The sequence below is a fragment of the Phodopus roborovskii genome, unplaced genomic scaffold, assembly GCF_943737965.1.
Source record: "Phodopus roborovskii unplaced genomic scaffold, PHOROB, whole genome shotgun sequence".
Taxonomy (NCBI): Eukaryota; Metazoa; Chordata; class Mammalia; order Rodentia; family Cricetidae; genus Phodopus; species Phodopus roborovskii.
In genome coordinates, this window is record NW_026125264.1 from 2,312,459 (window position 1) to 2,328,194 (window position 15,736).

The 15,736-nt window shown below is 45.5% G+C and overlaps 1 protein-coding gene across 1 annotated transcript in view; it reads right to left on the minus strand.

Moving 5' to 3' along the window:
• Positions 1-544: 544 nt before the first annotated feature.
• Positions 545-15,736, minus strand: part of Asxl1 (ASXL transcriptional regulator 1) — a 52,347-nt gene continuing 37,155 nt past the window's right edge. Inside the window, exons 5-13 of the mRNA XM_051193059.1 lie at positions 13,858-13,978; positions 13,685-13,782; positions 11,949-12,042; positions 11,370-11,522; positions 10,078-10,241; positions 9,881-9,977; positions 7,605-7,710; positions 6,314-6,944; positions 545-5,367 (exon numbers count right to left, since the gene is read on the minus strand). Of these exons, the coding sequence (XP_051049016.1) occupies positions 2,494-5,367; positions 6,314-6,944; positions 7,605-7,710; positions 9,881-9,977; positions 10,078-10,241; positions 11,370-11,522; positions 11,949-12,042; positions 13,685-13,782; positions 13,858-13,978 (4,338 nt within the window). The 3' untranslated portion in view covers positions 545-2,493. The remainder of the gene's footprint in view (positions 5,368-6,313; positions 6,945-7,604; positions 7,711-9,880; positions 9,978-10,077; positions 10,242-11,369; positions 11,523-11,948; positions 12,043-13,684; positions 13,783-13,857; positions 13,979-15,736) is intronic.

The following is a 15,736-nucleotide window of genomic DNA, read 5'->3' on the forward strand; positions in this document are numbered from 1 at the left end:
GTCTTATATCACCCAATAGAAATGCTCAACAGGAACCCTGCAAAACTTCTCAAAAGTGCCCATGATCATTCTACTCATAGGTATTACGCTTAGGTTTCCCTACATCATGTCAATTCTGCTTAGTAATGTTTGACTACCATCGTCAAACTAGGCACTGAAGCACTCCTGAAGTAGTTACTCCTGAAACACCAGGCATCCAGTAAGGATTAGTCAAGCAGCAGTGACCCTGAATCTGCCTCACACCATGACAAGACCAGCCAGTCGTTGTCAGGAGGTCACCAACCACAGGGATTCATGTCAAGTTTCATCTGAGAGGCAAGTGGTATGTATGCTTTTACAGTTTCCATTTGCAAAGTTCATATCACTTCCATTAGCTTTCTGGCTGTACTACCTACACCCAGGGGAAACGGTCACTGACTTAAGTTCAAAGACCAATGGTGCTGCCAATTCATTGCGCAAAGGAGTCCATCAAGAGGATCTGTCCAGCTCTGTATTTAACCCACCCTACCCATAACCAGTCAGCCACAGATGACAGACACACAAGTGCAGGTTGTACATATTTATTTTTCCAATACCAATGAGACATACAAGAGCAGCGCTTTTCTGAGTAGCCCCATGGACCAGACCACTGTCAAGTTTCATTTCTGAGACCCCCCAAAGGTCTTAAAAGAAGACTGGACATGCTTGGCTCCTGCTCCTGGTCTTTGGTAGAGACTTTTGAGCACACAACATGAACTTGGCCAATACTGAATTTAAATCACACCCACTACCAACTCCTCACTCACACTTGATGGACCCCCCCCAAAAAAAAAAGAGCCACCTCAGATGAAATGGGGGGAGAGGAATCTTACAGAGAAAATGAGATTCGCTCAAGGCACACAAATTTTTATACTTCATCCAGAAGCACTCACACAATGAGACAGCGAAACCAAACAAGGACTCCCAACTTTCAAGTAAAGATACAAGAAACAGTAGGAACTGGGACAAGGTCAGACACATACTAAGGGTGTCTATTTGATGGAAATGTGTCAGGAGAGAGGCAGGCAGCAGGCATGGCTTTGTTCCCCTGAAACCTACTGTCAAAAGTAAGTTGAAAGGAGCCTAGCGATCCCCAATATTGCTTTGACAGGTGACAACCCTGGAGCCAGATCCAGAAGGCCTGTCTGGGGGCCGCCCAAGGAACTCACCCATGAATCCAGAAGCACTTAACACCAGTGATGCAAGTTGTCATACATGGCAGCAGAGCAGCCACTCAAGGCTGGAAGAAAACAGATACAAGGAACAAGACATGTTTGCCCAGTGGTGTGTGAGCAGCTGTCTGTGGCGCTGTAGGCTGTGGTAGATTCCCTGGTGACAGACAGGTGACAAGGCACAGGGCCAACCTTATAGGTCACAAGTCAGTAAACTTCCATCTCACATCAGGCAGCACAGCACTCAGTGGCTCTGACAATTGGTGCACAGAAGTAAACACCATTTTAATCAAGGGTGCTGAAGACGTAAAATAAGGAAGAGACATTCATGTTCTCTGTACAATACATCCATTTACAGAATTGGCCAGTACTGTGTACAACGTATAAATACAGGATAAAACAGCAGGGGTGCATAGAGCATACTTACAGAAGCCAAAAAGTTTACTTTATACATCCAAGAATAGAGTTAAAAATATAAAAATAAGAAACAGACTGCTTGGAAATGTAAAATGACTTTCACATACACAGGTGCATGGGTGCCCACTCCCATAGAGTCAAATGTGACGGGTGGGTTGCAAGCAGGAGTCACCTGCAAAGATCTGTACAGTTGAATCAAGGTCTACAGAGCATTTCCACAGCAGACAGCCCTATTTCCAGACCCCCACTGTCCAAGAAGGGCTATTCAAGCTTCCAAAAGAAACTATGGATCCATGGGTTACAGATAAAAGTTCCAAACTGGGTGAAGCACCAGAACCAATGGTCAACTTGGCTCCATCAACTGGCAAATGACAGAAATATGACATCAAGGTCAGCAGGTGTTTGACTCCCTGGTGGGCAATGATGGAAGTTATTTTAACCCTGTGTGGCTTCTGCAACCATCAATTCCCCAAGTAAAGTAGCAGAAGATGACAGGGAGGGGCAGTGGAAGACTGACATTCCTGCTCAGCTCAGGCAGGTGAGTTCCATCCATGGAGAACCCAACCTTCCTCTTTCAATTTCAAGTCCATTTGGGTGTCAGACAGGTTGCCCTGCCACACTATACTGCCTGACTCCAAGAGGGTTTAGGCTGGCTGGTTGTGGGTGGGTTACCACAGGTCCATCCCACCTCCCCAAAAACCCTTCCAGCAAGACCAGAAGGGTGTCAAGTGACAGTGGGCTTCAGCACTATAAATCTTATGGGGAGGCAAGATTTATCTCACCTAGAGACTTCATTATATCAATGATATTCTGTATACAGATTTAAGGTCAACCATTATTAAAATACACACACTAAATATACAATGTTTCCAATGGCCATAATTTATTATCTCACCACAAGGCACAATACACAGAGCTTTGAGGGTCCAATGCAGTCGTCATGGCAGAACGCTCCACAGCCTTGGCACATGATCATGGCTTTGAGGCTGCATGAACACTGGAGAGAGATGCTTTCCACCGCACTGCTGTCAGTGAACATTTGCAGGGAGAGTGATGCAGTATGGCCTGCACCAAAGCTGGCTTTGTGGCTCAGCTGCACCACACTGCCAGCAAGGCCTCTGGGAAAGGTGGCAGAGCTGGAGGAGTAATTAAAGCTGGTGGGGCTCAGCTGGAGTTTAGAAAACTTCCCATATAAAGCCTGCTTGATGTTGAGTTGGGAGGGGATGGAAGAAGGCTCCAGGGGCTGACTTAGCCCTTTCCCTGGCTCTCTGGGTAATTTCCAGAAAGGTAGGTCCACAACAAAAGGCATCCCTTGCAAGTGACCCACTAGTTCCAGAGGACTATACCCTACAGCTTTTCTATTCTCTGCATCTGCCTGAAGGGGACCCCTTGAGAACATCTGCTCTGTCTTGAGGCCACCAGCAGAGCCAGGTGGTGGCTTTGGTGTCCAGTCTTCCCTTGTAGTCTGCACGCCATCAGATAGGGAATTTTTGCTTGGTTCTATCTTCCTACTGGGAAAAACTGGAGGGACCTCAGTAGGTAGTGGTGTCTGCTCTTCAGACTTGGGGCACTGAAGGGTGGGAACTGTATTCCTAGGACCAAATAGTTTCTTCTCTTGACCACCAGCATTGTTCTGACCACCCAGGGTCCTATCTGTCTGCTCAGGACCAAAGGAGAGGTTCACATTTGCAGAGAAACATGGCACTTCGGAGGTAGTGTGATCTCCTAGACACTGACCTGGGGCAGTACCTGGATCACTGCCTTGGGACTGGGAGTGGGCTTCTTTCTGCTCTTCACAAAGGAAGGAAGAGAAATTCTCTTTGGAATCTATTTCTTCCAGGCTGCCAGAGGAGGGTGTCAGTTCTGTTATTGGATGTTGGGAGTCTAAACTTGGAAGCATCTTGACAATCTTCTGGGGCATTCCAGGAGCCTGGGAGGCCTTTGCCCTGCCAAGCCCAGTGCTTGCTGCATAGTTCTGGGCCAGAAAAGACTCCTTCAAAGCTAGTGCAGAACCAGGGCTGCTTCTGGCAACTAGGTGATTGTCTTTCCCAGGACCTTGTACAGTAACTCTATCCTGGCTCTGTTCTCTAAGTGGCAGCTGTGGAGACTCTGGCTTGCTACCTCTGTGACCTGGAGGAAGAACCTTCTCCAGAGGCAAGTTACCGTGCAGCAGGTGCATCACAAGAGGATTGGTAACTTCTGCTGAAGAAACAGGCTTGGGCGGGCACACAGACCTGGGCGGGCACTCAGTGCTGGACAGCAACAGGGAGTCTGACATCTTGTGTGGGACTGAACATACTCTAGACACCCAGCTCTGAGAAGCTGCTATCCCTTCTGTCCTTGTAAGCACACTTAGGTCACTGCTCACCTTGGACAGTGAGGTGGACGGGTCCCAGTCCTGCTTTCCGCTCCTGCACACCAACAATCCCTTTGACACCGTGGCTCCACTTGCATCAGCCTCACTGCTGTCCTCAGTGAGGTGGTCTTCGGAGTCAGAGGCTGTATCTGTAGACTCATCATGAGGACTTGGTGTTTCAGAGATGCCACTGGTCTCCAGTCTTTCAAGATCTACCTGCTCACCATCACAGCCAGTGCTGTCTATGGTTCCCGGAGGAGCTGCTGTCCAGAGGGAAGTGCAGTCCTCAGTGTGGGGCACACCTTCTGTGGCTTCCAAATCCCCAGGCATGGCAGCAATGAGGGGAACAGCTCTCTCCCACTCTTCTCCGTCCTGGGGCTTCTGAAATGGTGCGTTCTCTCTGGATTCTGGCTCAGACTCTTTCACTACCTCATAATTTGACAGAATGGGTACCCAGGAGGCAGCACTGACAGGTGCAAAAGCCTCAGTTTCCAAAGATTCTTGTCTATCACTTTTCCTTATGAGGGGGCCAGTGTTACCAAGTCCTAATCCATCATCAGCAGGTTTATCCTGTAGGTACTTAGCCAATGGCAATTCAGATATAAAAGCAGGTGTCACATTTACAAACTCTTTCATATTGGGAATATTATCAAAGGCCTGGTCATTTCCTCCTCCTAATATGTCTCCAATTGGAGACTGTACAGAACCATTCTCTGAAGGAAAAGCGGATCCTTGATCCTCATTACCCCTCACCCAGGGAGTGGTACCAGACTCGCACTCAGTTCTACCATCTGGAAGCAACTTAGGCTGCTCTGCTAACTTCTCAGTCACTGGAGTTTGGGAGGACAGTGGGGGCAAAGCCTGGCATGGCTGATCTCCAGTAGGAGCAACAGGGGGTAGGGAGCCATCTTCCAGGCCACTTGTAAGCACACCTGGGACTCTCTGCGACAGGCAGCTCTCCTCCTTTCTGAGTGAAACCAAGTCCTCTCCTTTGGCTCGGGGCATGGCAGCGTCATTCAGAGGACAAGGCGGCAGTAGTTGTGTTCGCTGTAGATCTGACGCACTCTCTCCAGTGGTACTTGGGGCTCCCCTTGGCTCAGAGTGGCCACAGGCCTCACCACCATCACCACTGTCGCCGCCTCTGCCACCTCCCTCATCGATGGCCCCACTGCCACCTCCACCCGGGCCACCCCCCCCTCCGATGGCAGTGGTGGCCGCCTCTCGATGGCAGTGGTGGCCTCTTGCCCCTCGGGCCTGCAAAGCACGGGCTTTAATGTCTGCGAGGGTCCTGGCACCAGTCCAACCCCGGCAGGAGGACTCCGTGATGGGGACGATCCGGGGGCATATCTGGTAAGTGGGCCGACCTTTAGCCACCCAGGGTGGTTTGATACGTGAAAGTTGAATCTGCAAGAAAAGAAATCATAAATAGCAGTTTTAACAGAGTGACCTGGCCAGGAACTACAAAGCAAAACTGGAACATAAGTTAATTAAATGTCATGGCTTAGAAAACGCATTTTCCTAAAAATGTAAATAATCACAGTAAAATGGCTACCCATGACACCACTTCATTCTGAGCAGGCTCCACTAAAGAATCATTTATGCGGCATGAAAAAACTCCCGACCCCTTTCCCTCCTTGAAATTTTGTTGGTATTGTTTTGTTTTTGAGACAGGGGTTCTCTGTAGCTATGGAGGCTTTCCTGGAACTCACTCTGTAGACCAGGCTGATCTAGAATAAATACACAGAAATCTGCCTGTCTCTGCCTCCTGAGTGCCAGGATTGAAAGGTATTTGCCACCACTGCCTGGCCAAAAACATATTTTTTAATATGTTTTATTTATTGTGTATATGCAAGCACACATGTCATAGCCACATGTAGAGGTCAGAGGACAACTTGCAGGTTTTCTTGAAACTTCCATCATGTGAGTCCCAAATTCACATTATCAGGTTTGGCAGCAACTTTCTTTACCCACTGATACAAAGTTTCACATTGCTAACCCAAGCTGTCTTTGAACTGGTAGCAATCATACTGCTTTAGTTTCCCAAGTGCTAGGAATGTATGGGTAAGCAACCAAATGCACCTTTGTGGGTCCAATTTAATTAAAAAAAAAAAAAAAAGGTAACACCTAATAAAACAGTAAAACCTCAGGGGATTTTGTGAAGAAAAGCATCACCCTAGGATGAGGTCACAAAAAGCCTACTTACAGAAAGTTCTGTACCCCACAGAATTCATACCAGGGCCCAAAGACCTCTGCTCTTGCCCTTGTCCCTGCCCCTGACAAAAAGCTCCCCAATCTCATGACCCTCAAAAGAAATCTAGCACCTGGGACTCTAGGTACGAAAGTCTCTTACCCGGATGGGCGGGACTTTGGGCTCCTCTTTAGTGGGCTGTGGCTTTTCGGTGTGAACACTTTCAATTGTGTTACGAAAGGACTGACGATCTTCAAGCCGGGGCTTCTTTTCGGGAAAGGATGCAGAGGCTGACTGCTCAAAGGATTTCCTCTTCTGATCCTTTGTCTCTTGAGCCACAGTGTCCTGAGGTAAGCTAGGGATTCCATCTGAAGATGTAGAGGCACATGCCAAGTTGTCCATTTCTGCTTGGATCCTGGAAGCCACAGGTTCACTGGGACACTTGGGCACCCCCTGTCCAGATGCTGCAGAGGAAACATCTGGTCCAGGGGGACTGTTCACCCCTTCTGCGTCCATCTTAGCTTCCTTATCTTTGGAGAGTAAAACATCTGGTGCAGAATTTGCATCTTGAGCAAGCCCTGCTTGCTCTGGCCCCTGTTTTTTGTACAGATTCCTTCTGGATCTGGTTCGGAGATCTGGCCGAGAACGTTTCTTAAAGTGCCCATCCCGTTGACGGGTGGTGGGCCCACGCTGAGGCCGTGATGATTCTCTTGGGACACATAATCCACTCTTGGCTTTGGCTTCTTCCTGGCCCACTTTCTGCAGCAGTGATTCTTCTTTGGTCAAACCCAATCTGCAAATCAAACTCACACCATTACCTACAGGTCAGAGGGCACATATCTTTATTTCTATGGACATTATGCATTTCAGATAACTTAGAATGAAACATATCTTTCTGGTGCATAGTACTAACCACAGAAAACTGGATAGTATTTTTAATGAGCCAAGCCACAGCAACCTTCATTCCTTGGTATCCAGGACATCCTGCAGATGCCAAAAATCTAAGGATGCCTAAGTCCCTTGGCCAAAATGGCATTTTTATAATATAACCTACCTATACGCTCCTGGATACCTTATTTTTTGTTTTGTGATGCTAAGAATCCAGTCCATGGCATCCCACATGCCAGACAAACACTCTTAGGTTTTTCTCTTCATACTACCCAGGCTTGCCTTGACCATTTTGAGTTTAAGTCCATCTTACACCCAAGCCTTGAATAGCTAGATCTCCTTATCACCTGCGGATTTAGTTTTACTGTGACCAAAGCAGTTGTAAACACTGTGCAGATAAATGTACCCTCACAAAGTCACAGTTTCCTCCTTAAACAATCTGAGCTAGTTTGTTGAATCTATGCCTACAGAACCTACAAATATGAATGGCTAAATATATTTGGACGCCAACTGTCTCTGTCCCCCCAAATGCCCACACCGGCACTCATAGCACTAAATGCCTTACTTCTGTCCATAGTAGTCTTCAAAGAACTTTTCCTTCCATTGTTCCACCTTCTTCTCCTTTTCCATTTCCTGTCTTATCCTGACTTGCATTTCATGAGTAAATTCACCTAAAGAGAAAAATGAGCTCCAGTTAGTGAATTCTGGATACTAATGTACCTGTTCTACAGATATCCAAGTCTTCTGCTTCTATAACAAGCATTGTTTTTATGTGTGTACACGCACATATGCACCTACCTATGTGCCTATGCATGCATGTAGAAGATAGAGGAAAACCTTAGGAGTATCAAAGTTGGTTTATTTTAAAGATTTTTACTTCTATGTCTATGAGTGTATGCCATATATGGTGGAAGATCCCCTGGAGCTGGAACATCCAACATCTGTGCCCAAAACCAAATGTGTGTTCTGGAAGTATAAGGCATATTCTTAACTGCTGAGCCATCTCTACCCAAATGAGGTATTTTGTTAGAAATAAGGTTTTTCACAGGCCTAGCATGCACTATATAGGCTATCTGACCAGCAAGCCTATCTCCAACACCCCTAGTGTTGGATTGATGACCACAGCTGAGAGGCAGCAGGCTACCACACAGACTCTGTGTATGTGTGTGTGTGTGTGGGGGGGGAGGGCGGCGGTGTGTCTGGGATCAAAATTAGGTCTTCATGCTTACATGAAGCTCCTACCAAACAGTTTTAAAAGGAACATAACTCCTGTCTATCATTGGCCCTCTCATGGCATGCTGGCATGCTTAGGACAGAAGTAACACTTCTACTATCAGAAAGATCTGTGATAGATCAGAAAGATCTACTATCACAAAGATCCTCTGTGATCAGTCTCAGAGCAAGCAATACATTAATCCAAACAATGAACAAAAGAACCATTCTTACTCCTTATGTAGAAAAAGTTACCACTGTAGACCTGAATATTTATCATTCAGGCCACTCATTTGGTGGCAACTGGGAACTTGGATTTCAACCTTGATGGGTGGCTCACTGTACTTTACTGCTCTTGATGCCAACAATATTATTAGCGCTAAAGACACCTGCTTTCTTTTTAGAAGCCATGTATTATATTAATAATACTTAATAAAGATGGTGAAAAAAATGAGTGCTTGGTTTCCTTTTAGGACTAGCAATGGTTCCCAATAGAATCAGCCCCAGTAAAATCTTGGTTACCAGTGATCAGTGGTTAAATTTGGTTCTGAGAATTCATATCAGGTGGTTTATAAACTCCTATAACTCCAGTTCCAGGGGATCTAACACCTGTGGCCTCTGCAGGCACCTGGACTCATGTGCACACAGCCACATACATAGATACATACATACATACATACATAAACAAACAAACAAAATTCCTGGATACTAAGCCTTTACCAAACTTCCTTGGTAAGACATTTTCACACTGTGCTTAACACCACAGAAAGAACTTCGGAAACCTGTACCCAGCTGTTGGCTGGCATCTTACCTGTATGCCTTCTCCCATTGCTGATTTTACTTTATATTATTTTGCTGTAATAAATCTCAGCTCTGTATAGAAACTGTCAATAATAATGAAACCCAGGGGTAGTCTCGGGATCCTCTCCACACACATATCATGAAGCTACTATAGAAAACTAAATTCAGAGAAGTTAGCATTTACATTACGTGGCTATGACAAAAAGAGTATGGTGGCATTGAGTATGTCATCAGGGGTGGGCTCTTTCATACATGCACACAATGCCATTACCAGAAGGTATAGATACATATAGTATGATAAAAAGAAGATATAGAATGGATATCCCTGATATGCTGTCTTTTCAGAGCAGTGTGTCCTATTAATAACTACCATGTTTATTAGTACTATGAGCAAAGCCCGCCTTACATTATTATCCTTTGAGAAAACAAGTGGTAAAAATGAGCATTTGGATTTTACACTTGCTTTTTTAGCTTAATATGTGTGGATGTTTTGTCTGCATGTAAATCAGGGTACCAATTGCATGCCTAGCTTCCTAGGAGGAAGCCAAAAGAAGACATCAGATCCCTAAAAACTAGATAATTCTAAGTTTCCATGTAGGTGCTGGGAATTGAACATGGGGTTTCTAAGACATCATCATTATTATTATTCCAAGAGAGGGTTTCTCTGTGCACCCCTGGCTGTCCTGGAACTCAGGGTCCACCTGGCCTGCCTCTGCCTCCCAAGTGCTGGTATTCAAAGTGTACCACTACCCAGTTACAGGCAACATTTTTAACCTCAGAGCTACAAAATACAGCCATATCATGCCATATGTGATGAAATCTACTCACCATCAGCAAGGCGTTCCCTCCAGCTCTGAGCTGCATGGGTGAAAAACTCATTATTGAGTGCACTGCTGCTGAGGCGCAGTAGGCCATCTGTCCCCACCTAGTAGGGGCAAGGGATAAAATAGAAATGAAACAATAAGGCCACTTGAGAAAACGGGAGCCCTCCTAGACAGAGACCAAGGGGAGTTGTGCACTGGCACCTGTCTATCCACTTCAGGCAGGAGGAAGAGGAGTTGCTGCTGGAAGTGTGACGGCAGGGCGTGGAAGGTCCGAGAGTTTATCAGAGCACGAAGGTTGGTGTTGACAAGAATGGACCCAGGTGTCTCAAAATCTACCTCTTCCCCTCTGTTGCGCTTCATCTGACCTGCAGTTTTGGAAGTAAGGATATGGTTTTTCAGCTTAAGGAAAAAAAAAAAAAAAAAAAAAAATTCCCGAGAATCCTCAGTCTTGCCTCCCCTGGGATCAAAGCCTGAGGAAGACATTGTCCAAGAAAATCAGACATGGCAGGTTCTAATTTTCCCACTAAAGTTGAAGAACAAGCTCCACAAAGCCAAACTAGAGAAGCAAATTTAGTGTATTACAGAAACATCTACACAGAAGGCTTGTGAATGAGGTATGTTCTCCAGGCAGACACGTACTAAAAGGTTATTAAAAGGCCAAGAGGAGGGCCATAGCATATATGGGGGGGGGGGGGGCAATAAGTGAGAGACCGGAGATCTTGAATTAAGCAATTAAGCACTGGTGCTAAACTGTAACTGCATCACGACAGTGAAAGCGCATTTCCACTAGGGAATAACACATTCTAATTTTCAGAATCCAAAGTTAAGTCTTATAGTGGTTTCACACAGCCCAACTACAAAATAGCCAGAGCAGGGTGGCCCTTTAAAAACCAAGCCTGAAATAGCACACAGCCCTACTGAATTTGTCTGCACACTCCAAACTCAACACATTCCCACTCAACACTGCCTAGGCTGAAACAATGGAGTGTCTAACAGACTGTGAATGTTGAGTGTAAGCACAAAGCTACACCCCCAAAAACAGACATGGGGATCCTTCATGGAGAAGAGAGCAATTTAAACACTTAGGAAACAATATCAAGGCAGGTATGGGGTAGGTCCCTCAGGGACAGACAAGAAACAGTATGTCTCCATTTCTGCCTATGAGTTTACTCACATGAAATAATCACAATTCAAGGGAAACAAAAACAAAAACCAGCAGATTGTGCTAGGAAAAAAACTGAAAAAGGAACTGGAGAAGATACCACCATTCTACCTTCAGGCCTACAGGGGGCTTTTTTGGCTTGTTTTTTGTTTTTCGATATAGGGTTTGTCTGTGTAAAATTCCTAAGCTTCCCTGGAACTAGCTCTGTAGACCTGTCTGGCCTTGAAATCAGAGATTTGCCTTCTTTGGCAGAGTGCTAGAATTAAGACCCGTGTCACCATCACCTGCAGGGGACTCTTACACAGGCAGAGAAACGTGTCAAAACACTCACCTGTGGCTGGCTTCCGGAAGCCTCTCAGGAGTGGGGCAGGGTCCCGGGTAACCTCAGCCTGGCCTCGAATAGCAGTGTTACCCAAGGCCAGAGAGCCGCTACTGCTGCTGGACGGGCTACCACTCTCACCATCGGCATGGCGGCTTGAAAACCCTAAAGGCACAGCATTCCACTGGTCAAAAGCATCACACGCTGTACCCATGGCTCTCAGACAAGTTTAATTCTCCCAACTCTTCCTGATATGCTTCTGGCTCCCAGCCATTGGCTAGCAGAGACCACTATGTCATGGTGTAGCTTTAAAATGTCACTACTAAAGAACACTAAACCACAGCTTTTATCCCAAACTACAAAGCACTGGCAAAGTCATCAGATGTTCACAGCTGACCCTGGAGGCAACAGGAGGGTATATGGTAGAACCTAACACAAAGCCCTCACCACAGCTATACACTGCCTTCCATAGTTTTCATGGCTCTTGAACCCAACAACTCTTCTGGTATCACAATGCTGAGCAAAGGCTGCTGACAAAGCTAGGTCTCCAGGGCCCTAGGGAAAAGCATCGCAACCACTGAGGCCACATACCTGATGCAGATTCCACGTGGGCCCCATTTACCTTCAGGGGAGTCAGGACGACACGAGGCAGCATAACCCCTGTCTTTTTCCTTTGCTTGTTTGCCTGTGTTCCCAGGAGGGATTTAAAAAAAGAAAAGAATCATCCATGGGGCTACTACAGCACTCCTTTGGCTTTGCCCTACGCATTCACTTTTAAGAGTTCATGTGAAAGGTTAGTGATGTGGGTCCAATGGCTAAAGACACTTGCTGCACACACTTCATTCAACCCCAAATTCTAATAGAAGAAAACTGACTCTCCAAAGTTGTCTTTAGAGCTGCACAACTGTGGCTAGTGTGAAACACAACCACAATTTTTTAAAGGTTTATGGAGGGTCTGGAGAGATGGTTCAACAGTTAAGAACACTGGCTTCTCTTCCAGAGGACCAGGGTTTGATTCATGGTCCCACATGGCAGCTCACAAGCATTTGTTAACTTTAGTTCCAAGGGATCAAATTCCTTTTCAGGCCCTACTCCAGACCATATATACAGTGTACATACAAAACATTCATATGAACAAAATAAAAAGAAATAAAAGAGTTCACACACACACACACAAATCTCCCAGGTAATGTTAGTACAAGTATGGGCCAATATGAATGCACCAAGCATTCCCCCTCAGATGAGGGGAAGGGGGAAGGAATCCTACATCATTTTTCCCATCCTATAGATAAGGAACTTGTCACAGCTGAAGTGACAGAGATATAGTACTGCAGAAGAAAAGGAAGTTGGTAGGGTCACCTTACAAACTGCTGTCTCTGAAGTTCATGTTATCATACTCTCAGTGCACTGTAACTCCCTCCTGGACATTTATAAACAAGGTGTAAGAACTAGCAGTTGGCTAGGCAGTGGTGGCACACACCTTTAATCCCAACCCTTTAGGAAGCTGAGGCAGGCAGATCTCTGAGTTTGAGCCCAGTCTTTTCTATAGAGTGTGTGTTCCGGGACAAAAAGAAAAAAGAAAAAAAAAAAGGGGGGGGGGGAACACTAGTAGAATGAAGTAAGTATGGTGGCACACACCTGTAATCAAAGCACTTAGGAGCATCTAGGAGAAAACGACAGGAGATTCAGGAGCTCAAGGCCACCCTTGGCTACATAGGAAGTTAGGTTAGCCTGGGTTACATGAGGGCTGAGAAAAATAAAAAAGGGTAGAAGGAGAAACATAATTACAGCTGGGTGGCACAGGAGGCAGAGAGGCAGCCAAGTTCTACAGAGCGAGTTCCAGGATAGCCAGGGCTACACAGAGAAACCCTGTCTGGAAAAAACAATACAATGTTACCAGGAGTGGGATATGGTGGTACATCTTTAATTCTATCAATGGGAAGGCAGAGGCAAGCATATATCTCTGAGTTGAAGACCAGCCAAGTCAGCACAGCAAGTTCAAGGATAGCCAGTCCATACAGTAAGACTCTCTCGCCTCGCCAGGCATTAGTGGTGCACACCTTTAGTCCCAGCACTCAGGAGGCAGAGGCAAGTAGATCTCTGTGAGTTCGAGGCCAGCCTGGTCTACAGAGCTAGTTCAAGGACAGGTTCCAAAACAATACAGAGAAACTCTGTCTCAAAAAACAAAAAACACCAAAAAAAAAAAAAAAAAACACACACACACAAAAAGACCCAATCTCAAAAATAATAAGATGTTGTAACAACCAATTTTACTCTATGCCTGCTCTCACCCACTCTCTTATCCTGTCACCAATGCACCTCATTACCTGTGAGGAAGCTCTGTGGCTGTCCCTGGGATTGGAGAGGGGCCGGCTCTGAGCCTCTGTAGAACAGGATGCATTTGATGATGTTTCATCCAGAGATACTGGAAGACAAGAAAACAAAGTTTTAGTCCCTAAGAACTGATTGGTCTCTTCCCACCTCTTGTTCTAGCACTTACCGTCATTTTCACCACTCACAGTGCTGGTTTCATTAGACCCACAGCTTTCCACATCAGCCGAGTCCTCTGGCTCCTCTCCATCCACTGCAGCTACATTTCGAGACCACTGCACAGCATCCTTCTGTGACAGCAAGTTAAAACTCAGGTAACAAAATCTTTCACATTCAATAAGCACAGCCTTTTTTTAAAGCCCTAAAATCTAACAAAGAATTCTACAACAGAATTTTAGGGACTCTTGACCTTTCAACCTCTGCTGTGCTCATTGAAGTCAGCTTGTTTCTGATTCAGTGTGCTGATTCTGTTTTCAAGAGGCTAAGAGATTTCTCATGCTCAATTCCACTGATGTCTCCCAGCATTTTCCATCCATCATTATACGATGCAGAAGGGAAAAGCCAGAAAGACCCAGACATTTCTGCATAGGCTTAGAGAGATCAGCACCATTGGCAATCCAATGCTGGATCCTGTCCAAGTTGAGGATAACCAGATTTTCTCCATTACTCTTGAACAGTGGATCATAGGAGCCCAATTGCTCCTTGCTCTGATCATATAGGAGCCCCAAAGCATCCATCTCTGGGACACTGTGAGCAACCACAATGTGGTAAAAGGGAGGTTGGTGTGGCCACCCAAAGCAAGACGATGTTTATTTAGCTTGCCTTCACAGTACTCTGCAGAGACAGAAGGTAAGGTGGACTGCGGTGTTGCCACGTGTGATCCTTCGGCCATCCCAATGCACAGACCAACTCGACAGCCCCTGAAGCCCAGAGGCCAAAAGGCAGTGCAAGCACACAATACTTGTTCTTGAAGATGGATTTATAATCTCTTCCATGACTGTTCCAATGATCCCATGATTTAGAGTGTTATTTTCTTTTTGTTGTGAGATAGTCTCATACAGTCCAAACTTGAACTACTGATCCTCCTGCCTCTGCTTCTGCCTCTCCCAAAACACTGGAGTTATAGGTGTGTACCATTACACTTGGTTTCACGTGATGCTGGGGACTGAATGGGCTTTGTGCATGCTAGTAAGTATTCTAGTAACTTGATAAGCTATACCCTCAGCTCTAAAATAGTCTTACTTATTCATGTTTTCTATTTCCTAGATTTGAAATACTGATGTTTCTTTTTTTAATGGCCTGTTTATTTTTGTTTTATGTGCATTGGTTTTTGACTTGCATGCATGTCTGTGTGAACATGTTGGATTCCCTAGAACTGGAGTTACAGACAGTTGTAAGCTGCCATGTGGGTGTTGGGAATTAAACCCAGGTCCTCTGGAAAAGCAGCAGTGCTCTTAACCAGGAGCCATCTCTCCAGCCCCAGTATTGATATTTCTTCTGTGAGGTTTCTTATCATGTTCTTTTCACAAATATTAAGAAAATCACATGGTCTCCAGGACAGACAGAGCTACACAAAGAAACCCTGACTCAAAATAACAAACCAAACCATTACATGGTCTACATTTGCATTAATATATATTCATTAAAACTTAGATAATACCTCCTTATAAATTACCACAAATTAGTTCCTAGAAGAAAATGGTAATCACCCATTGTTATGGTTGAAGAAAAATAGCCCTTATGGGCTCACAGGAAGGGGCACTTTTAGGAGGCATGGCCTTGTGGAGGTAATGTGTCACTTGGGGAGGGCTTTGAGGTTTCAGAAGTTCAAGACAGACCTGCTGCCCTTGGATCCAGAACTCTCAGCTATCTCTCCACCGTCATATCTGTCTGCATGCTGTCATACTTCCCCCATGATGACAATGTACTAAACCTCTAAAACTACAAGCAAGCTCCCAAGAAAATGTTTTCTTTTTAAGAGTTGCCATAGAAATCCTAACTACAACAGTCATCTCAATCTTATCTGAACTGGAGGGAAAGGATTCTAA